This window comes from Borostomias antarcticus (assembly GCF_949987555.1).
Source record: "Borostomias antarcticus genome assembly, chromosome: 12".
Classification (NCBI taxonomy): Eukaryota; Metazoa; Chordata; class Actinopteri; order Stomiiformes; family Stomiidae; genus Borostomias; species Borostomias antarcticus.
The window spans coordinates 6066299-6075199 of NC_140245.1; the positions used below are offsets into that span (position 1 = coordinate 6066299).

The 8901-nt window shown below is 44.4% G+C and overlaps 2 protein-coding genes across 3 annotated transcripts in view; both read right to left on the minus strand.

The window, feature by feature from the left end:
- Window positions 1-1868, minus strand: part of smarcd3a (SWI/SNF related BAF chromatin remodeling complex subunit D3a) — a 30149-nt gene extending 28281 nt beyond the window's left edge. Inside the window, exon 1 of one of the 2 annotated variants that reach the window (XM_084446611.1) lies at window positions 1727-1868. In XM_084446611.1, the coding sequence (XP_084302737.1) occupies window positions 1727-1738 (12 nt within the window). In that variant the 5' untranslated portion in view covers window positions 1739-1868. The remainder of the gene's footprint in view (window positions 1-1726) is intronic. The other variant, XM_084446612.1, reaches the window with a different exon arrangement.
- A 1122-nt stretch (window positions 1869-2990) lies between these two features.
- On the minus strand, window positions 2991-8185 carry tmub1 (transmembrane and ubiquitin-like domain containing 1). Its single transcript, XM_084447376.1, has 3 exons — window positions 8106-8185; window positions 6094-6816; window positions 2991-4191 (listed from the first exon to the last, which is right to left on the minus strand). The coding sequence occupies exons 2-3, from the start codon at window positions 6765-6767 to the stop codon at window positions 3840-3842; spliced, it is 1026 nt and encodes a 341-aa protein (XP_084303502.1). The 5' UTR covers window positions 6768-6816; window positions 8106-8185; the 3' UTR covers window positions 2991-3839.
- Between the last annotated feature and the right edge of the window lie 716 nt (window positions 8186-8901).

The window sequence follows — 8901 nt, forward strand, 5'->3', positions numbered from 1 at the left end:
TTCGATTACCGTGCTTTGAATAACCAGTGTAAATAGGCTACCATAGACATACAGTCCGACGTCATTCCCAGTTTCCACTTCAGTGTTGATTATATGTCTCATAGTGAAAAGGTCACACTGCACATTGTGAATAACTAAAACCAGTGTGGAGGTCAAAACACTCCCTCTCTGTAACTGGTAACCCCTGCCATTGAGCCAACAGCACCAAATGGTAATTTTCTCATTGCTCACTCAGTCACCAAGGGGTGGAGAGAGTGAGGAGAGGAGAAAGAGAGGAGAGGAGAGAGGGGAGAGAGAGAAGAGAGAGGGAGGATGGGTCTCAAAACAACCAGCGCTCAAAGGCAGATGCTATCAGTGAGCTGCTGACTGGTCAACAGAGCCTAAGGTCGCTTGATTAAATACCCTGGCCCTAGAGAGTATAATGCTGGGTTTGTTAGGTTCCATGCACTGTATGAGCCACAGGATATACCATATGTTGCAACTGATTCAATGGAGAAATGAAATAAACAAAAAAACAAAAAAAAATGTTGAAGAGAAGGCCTTATGTAGTAGCTATAAGAGTGGCTGTACAGTAACACTATGTATTGTTGTACAATAGTACTAATTTTAAGGTATATAAGGTTTGCCTGGCTGACAAGCAGTCCATGTGGTACAAAGAGGGCAGGGCACCAACCGATCTGGAAACAAAACAAACAAACCAACCAACCCTGTTTTCCTTACTCTCACTCACTCCCATGTCAAATGGCTGGGAGGGATGAAGCTTTACATTCACAGCCCCAGTAACTGAACTAGCATGGGGGTGTGGTCATCATTTGAAAAGAGCGAAACTAACATCCTGTGGCTAAAACCCACTGATCAGACTTCCCTCTACCGATACATAAGCGCCCCCATGAGGACAACCACACACATTGCAGTGAGACTGGGATACTGTTGATGGTACATACAATGGTAAACACCTGTTCTCTTCTGGACTTGATACTTATTTACATAGCCAATTATGATAGGAATATGTGACCTGGAAATGGGTGTTAAGTCAATAGCAAAGTCTAGATTTTGTTAGTAGGAGCAGCTACAGCAAACAGGCCTCCCTATCCCACAGTTTTGCCAACTCTGCCAAGGCACAACCTACTGAATCCATTATCAACACTTCAAAAAACCTCAAGGAGCTGAATAATGAGCTTCAAAAGTTGTGTAATTTGGTGTTATTTTAATTCTGAATATTACTGGAGGCCTATAGCTTACAATTTCGTCTTGTCTCAATAAATGTTCGGATTCGAGGTTGAAAGGCTGTTCCCAATCCCAACATTAAATAATTTCCAGATATTCAAATAGGCCTACATTTCACTGCAAATATTGGTCAGCCGGTGTCCAAAAATACATGCAAGCCGAGCCTGTAAATGTACTTTAAATTGCCGTTCAAACTAGCTTGGGAAATTGTTGGGACTCTTCATTAGCAGGTGTCCGAAAAAGTCGAGGAAACTTATCAATAATAAGTAGCCTATCACTAAACAATGTGTAGGCTATTTTACATAATGGCAAGGAGTAAACTATTAATAGGCCTATAGCGCAGATGAAACCCCGAATTGTCTGGTGCGGACGTCTGGATGGTCGTGGTGGCTATAAGTCCATATCGAAAGATGTCCCGCAAAAATGGAGGTCCGCATTGGACATTACATAAAAAACTGTCTACACAGGAGAAAACGACGCATAGCCAAGTTCTTCCTACCTTTCTTTCCATTCCAGGCCCGCAGTCACAACCGTAGCGGAATGGGAAGTGGGAACTGTGGTTAACACGTAACCTTGCGTTTCCTTTCAACAGTTCCAGACGACGCCTCTTTTCCACTGGCCCTCTGGGGTTCGGTGCGAGCGGCTGGTTGCTAGTTAGTGGCAAAGTAGGGGCCCAAGCCTGGGAGAAGAACCGGGGCCGAGGATGCTTAGTGCGGTAGACACAGTGGCGCAGGCGCGGCACTACCGGAGTCATAATTCGGAGGGAGAATTGGAAGGGAGCGTCGTAAAATTACCTAAGGAAACCTATGAAATTAACAACTAACATGAAACAATGTGTGCATTTATCAACAACAATAAATGAATAAATAATTCATTTTAAGTTCGTGAAGGTGTGGCCCTTCAGTAGAGACACTCATTTAAACGTATATTAAACTGCAAGGAGCATATCATTTATCAAACGTAGCCTAGGCTACCACTCATGAGCTAGTTTTAACACCAACGTATCCTTAATAGTTAATTTACTGTCAATGGATGTTTCATATTGGTCAAGATTAATTAGTGGCAGCCTGGCACAGCTGTTTTTAATTGATTGAGGTGAGCCACTGTTTTTACCTTTATTAAGTGTGAGTCAACTCAAGCAACATTTAAAGTGACTGGTAATCTTGAAAATAAGCAAATTATCTCAGTTTCAGCTTCATCAGTTACAAGAATGTCATTGTTTTGTTTGTACCTGCACTGAGCCACAAAAAGCACATCTGCGATGCTCAACAGCTGAACGAATGTGATGTTTACAGATGAGAAATTAGTATTAATTTCAGAGAAAAATGGTAAATGGACTGCACTTATATAGCACTTTTATCCAATGGGCTTTAATAAAGACCTCTTATTGCTCTCACGCACACAAGATGCTAGCCTGCTCATTGGAAGCCATTTGGGGTTCAGTGTCGTACCCAAGGACACTTCAACATGTTGTCAGGAGGAGCCGGGATTCAAACCGCCGACCCTACGATCATTGGACGATCCTCTCTACCTCCTGAGCTGCAGCCGCCCCTGATATGAATATATTTTATTATAATTCAAGATAATCCTGTCTAGTTTAATAGTGAAACATTATTACCCCAAAGCAAGACATGATTTCCTCAGTACACCCCTTTTTAAAGCACACAAAACAGTCAGTAAATAAAAGAATGATTTAATAGAATTTGAATCTTTTTCTTCAAAAGCCATATTTTACACAAAGATGATGCTTTAAGTCCCAACACACAGCGCTGCCTTCGTTGCTGCCGTCAGAAAGACTTCAGACCAACAGACTGACGGACATACAAGCGGGCCTTTGGCCTATTCAAAGTCGAACCTGGAGTCCACAGGGGTAACCCCATCAAAAACAGATCCTCGTCTACAGGCAGGCACCAGCTACACACTGGTTGCGCTTGCATACCAGAGTACATAAAAGAAAAAATAATATTAGGATAGGCACAATGAGTATCTCTATACATTAAAAAAAATCTCTATACACTAAACAAATTCATCATGGCATATATCATCTGCGTGACATTTTGCTCTTGTTGAACTGTGCATTTTCAGGACGAACATGTGTGACAAGTGAAGAACGGAGATGAAATCGAAGCAAAAAAAAAGAAAAAGGAAAAAAAGGACAAGACCAAAATCTGTAAGCTTGTGTCACAGCAAATCATGACCCCCTCCTTATGACATCACAGCCCCCCTCTCCGCTCTGATAAAATCAGCAAACTGTGACAGACATCTGAAGTATCCAAAAATGGCCCAGAGGTCTTGTTGGACTCAAGCTTCAAGGGTCAAGGATGTAAGAATTAGTGCGAAACGGGGAAGGGAGGCTAAAGGGTGCATCTCCATAGTTCAAGTGGCTTCCTTTCCTCATCAAACTCTTTCATATGCACTGAGTCTAGAATCAAGGATGGTGAAAGCACTATGGCAGAGAGCTCCGGCTACTAACTGACTTTCACCTGTCCAGTTCTTCAAGATCAGCACAGACAAACAAAAACAAATCAGAGGAAGCCATTCAAGCCTTTTCTTCATGATTTCAGCTTAACTTTACGAAGATCCAGAGTGTCGCTCAACCCAAAGGGCAACCCTCAACGCCGGTACACCCCGAATGCCACAAAGCTAAAGAATATGGTGATGCCCACCAGTGAGGCGGTGGCGGGCGCGGTGAAGAACTGCCTGTACTGGATCTGGAAGTACCAGAGCACAGAGAGCATGAGCACAAACAGGGGCACCATCAGGCTTCCCACGTTGAGGGCCACGTGGACCTGGTCAGCGGCCCTGGCGCCCGCCGGCGCCGCCCGGGTGGCGTGCTGCGAGATGTGGCAGTGGAGGACGCAGTTGTCGGCCAGGTTGAGGGAGGCCAACGTCTGGCCGTCGTCTTGCAGGAGCTGGCCCTGGTAAATGAGGCGCACCTGGTGCTCCTGGCCAGCAAAGTAGGTCCTGGAAGAGGAAGATAGAGAGAGTTGAGTCTCGTGACGCAGACAACAATGATGGGATCGATTTACACAACACATCCCTGAATTCAGCAGGTTCACACAGACAATGCGAGATTACCAGCTCACTTTTCATTTAGTGAAAGACCGAGGCCCCTATAAACATTGTGTACAACAAAGGTTTCAAAAGAATGGTCAACACCATGGACAGGAGATATGTAAATCCTTCTCAATCACTTTTACCAAGTTGTGTTGCCTGCACTTTACACAAAATGTCATAGAGATATTTGAGATAGTAGATCTCAAACAAGTGGTACATTATGCCACCGCAACTAATCTGTGGTCGTCTGGTCGAGTAGAACAATGGAGCCATACCTCAGTCTTGCCATCCATTACGTGGATGGGGATTTTACCACAAGAAGCGGGTGCCTCCAAACTCCCTACATTCCTAAAGACCACACCAGAATCAGTACTGCACAAGGACTGAGAGATACCCTCATCACCTGGGGCTTACAGGAAGACCAAGTCTGCGACACTGCGACAATGGATCGAACGTTATCTGCTAGCCATTACAATGACCAAACAAGATAATGTTGCCAATAGTTGACTTTGATTTTAGATAGTTTTGTCATGGTTCATGCTGTGCGGCAAGATAACAACTCTATAACTTAGCCATCAATCACAACTTGATTAACTTCATCTTCACTAGGTTCATGCTGCTAATGATATTGTTTTGTTTATCCTGTGAGCACACCTCGTTAGGGATGGGAATCGAAAACCGGTTCTTGTTGAGAACCGGTTCCCAGTGAATCGATTCCTTGGAATCGTAAGCCCAAATCCTTAACGATTCCGCTATCGATTCCTGTCATTGCTGCGCATGCGCAATGTCGTCACACGCACGCTGCCTTGTTTTGTTTTATTAGACCGCGGTAGAAGAAGCCAGCAACATGTCGTCTAGGCATAAACGTTCGAAAGTGTGGTTACATTTCACAAGATGACAACACGGCCACTTACAATGCTTGCAAAAACCTATATCATCAAAGGGGGGAAATACTTCAAATATACAAAAACATTTGGCCACACAGCATGCGATAACTTTGCAGGAATGTCACATTTTTGATGCGCTCCGGACCTTGTAATGGATTATCCCTTACAAACGTTACTGGTAACTTGAAATTCCGACTTTGAAGATATTGAACGCATACTGTCAGAGTTTACCGTCGAAACGGAATACGAGTGATTTTGGAACCGTGACTTTTTCACACTGAGGTATACTGTGTCCGTGAAACTGGTAAATGGGCCATGCCTACTTTAGACCATAACAGATGCATGAACTTGTTTGCCCACTAGATGGAGACATTGAGTAGGGGACTGGAGGTCCCAGAGTCGGTGAGAGGCAGGGCGCTTGTTACCACAAGGGAATATGGATAATGGGTGGGGGACAACATGTTGTTTTATAATGAACTGTGTGATGATACATTTCCCCATAAAAATAAAAAATAAAAACTTATTGGTTAATCACATAACTCACAAAAAGTCATTTGATTGCCCTTTTGTTGATTTTGTAGTCCTGTTTTGTACTCCGCCTTTGAGTGGCTTGAACAGCTTCAGTACAACCCAGTAAGGCCGGCATAGTGATCTAGGCCTATATATGATATAAACTATTATAAAAGTAAAAGAATGTAGATTGTTATCTGTACAATGGGCACATCCATGTTTTGTAATACTAATTTATTCTCTCCCTTATGAAAATCTGCCATAAACGTAAACATTCAGCATTCTGGGATTACAGCGGTGTCACTTGGAAAATGTAGACAGCCATGGCATACTAAAAAAGACTGTATCCCAACCACTTTGTGTATTAAGTCGAACTAAAGTGTATTAAGTCAAAACGTTATTTAAAGCCTACCTTTTGATATAGCCAATGGTATCCTCAGGCTTGACCTGGGCGGTCCGCTCTGTGTCATTGAGGAATTTCAGCCGCAGGACCATATTCCTCTCTGCGTCACCAGCTGGGACAGCATCAGGTGAGTTGGCACTTGAGGCACTATCTAGTGAAGGGGAGGAGGAAGGGGGAGGGGGGGAGGAAAGGGAGGGACCAGCGCCAGTCTGGTCCCCTCCAGTCCCCTCTCTGTGTCTCAAGCCATCTCTCCCAAAGCCAGCCCCCTCATCTTCCAGGGGGCTCCTCCTGTCCTCTTCGCTCTCCCACCCTACTTCTCCCTCAGGGATCCTCCCTATATCCTCTTGGTTTCCCGCTTCTCCCTGTGGCTCCACCTTCCCCTCCTCCCCTAGAGGTGGCGCCAGTGTGTCCAGAGTGGTGGAGGTGGGCGGCGGCTCCAGCTGATCCGTGTCGGTTAAATTACCGGGGTTGGAGTGTTGGTTGGACAAGGGAGGATTCTGGAGGTGGAGAGAAGCGGAGCCCGAAGAGGAGGCAGAGGAGACAGAGGCGGGGGGCGTGGTGAAGAGGTGCTCGGGGGGCTCAGCAGTGTGGGTGGAGGCCCAGGCAAGAACCAGCACAAGCAGCAGGAGGGCCGCCCCGAAGAGCAGGGTGACCTCGTCCCCCACCCCCTCAATGAGTGCCATGGCCCTGAAGTCCGCTGGTCCCACACTAAGGCAAGGTTAGGAGAGGCACCTGGGGAGCAGAGGAGACCAATGAACAACCTTGCTAATGGCCAGTACAAATAACCTCTTCACTTATGAGTATGAATACTCCTTAAGTTATGGCAGAAGACAGGCCCTATGATTTCTGTGATGGGGGACAGAATCTCAGATTCCAGCCCAAAAAATCGGATGGAAAGGCATTGAACTGATAGATTTTTATTTATTTATTTGGGGTGTGTGTGTGAAAATGTTAGTAATTTGCTCAATTTAACAGACATGTTAAAACCCCATAGCACTCTTTAGTTATGGCTACTGCTTTATAACCTCCCTGGCTAGCACTGTTTTTAGCAGGGCATTGCTACTCTGGCACGGGGGGAAGTGGCTTTTTAACTCCTGCCCCTTGCAAAGATAGTTAACAGTTGGAGTTAACAGTTGGAGGACTAGGCTACGCTATAACTTAGACTTCCATCTCATTGTTTTAGGTGTAGGATAGGCCTACAGTTATCACATGAATTGTAGTCAGTGTCCTGTGTGCCAACAAATACATCCATGGTGCCAACCAACCTTGTTTGAAAACATATGCCCATTGTTCAATGCATCAAAAGTTCAAAATGACAAGATTAAGATATTGTTGGATATTTAACAAGTATTTAGCTAACGTTAATTGTTTTAGCAACGTCATCACTTTTAGAATAAAAGTAACGTTAATATTTTCGAAAACTATATTTCTAGAACGCGTTACCTAATGTGACATATGTGCTTAGAAAGTAGCTAGCCAGCTTTTAGCAAAATCTCTACTTTAGCTAAGTAGACCATGGACACACAACGTCAACTTGAGCTACACAGCTAACTCGCTAGCAAGATTAGTTAGCCATGTAAACTAGCTATGTACACTAACGTTAGTTAACTGGGAAACAATACTAGCCAACGTTAGCTGTCTAGTTAGCTAGCACTAGCTGCTAACCAAAAGCAGCTGGTAGGGTTTACAAAACTATATGCCAAGTTGGCTAGCTGGCACTAAACGTCACCTGAGTGAGTCTGGTCGTGCTTTTCATAAGTATGATGGCTAACGCACCGTCAGCGGATAGCTAGTCAGCTGGTAACGTTAGCCAAGCGAGCCAACTCACGTTAACCTGCTTCAAAAGTCGACCAACATGAGCCAGGTGACGTTAGCTAGATCTAGCTATTATTGCTAGCCATTCGTCAGATACGGCGAACGTTTCGAGCCATAATCGCCGATATATTGTCAGACACGCAAATGGCACTCCTGTGTATCACATTCACAATATTTCCAAGGCACACGTAGTTAGATTCACTTACTGTTAACATTTGAAACCACATCTTCTTGTTGGCTAACTAGCTAGCTAACGTTAGCTAAATCATTCTAACGCCGCTTCTACTTTACACTTCCTGATAGCCGGCTGGACCGGATGTGCGATGTGGCTCACTTCAATGTAGTTCAATGTAACACCTGGGTAAAGTTTTACTATAATATGAAGACGAAGATGAAAACACGAAACAGGCAAATTAAATAAGTACTTACTTGATTTCCCTGTAACATTTGTGTAACAGGGGTGCTGCAGCTGACACGTTCACACTGGCAAGCAAACCTGTCAAAGACACCTGTCCTCAGTGTATGCTAACAACATTGCCTGCATGTCCCAATCCTTTTTAGTTATTTTTTTCTATGCCCTGCAGAATAATATTGACTATAACTAGGTGGGCTGCTTTCTGTGTTAAAGCACCAGGGTTATAATTTGACAGGTTACAGCTTTGTTTTTATAGTTCCATAAGGCCATCAGATAATGGGCCAAACAATCAAGCCTATGATGACTCAAGATCTGTTTATTGTAGGCCTACGTGGTTCACACATACTAGGATTTTGACTAGGGTTAAGGCATACATTGTGGTAGACGACATGGGACAGGGTGCAGGACAGGACATGACAGTGCAAATACAAAATACAACCAAAACATGGTTGGAATGTTGCTACACATTCTGTGTGAAGAGAAGGATAAGAAGAGTTGAGTGATGCGCAGAACCACATGCCGCTCAATGTAGAGAGGACCAAGGAGATGGTGGTGGACTTCAGGAGGGACAAGACTCCGCTGCTGCG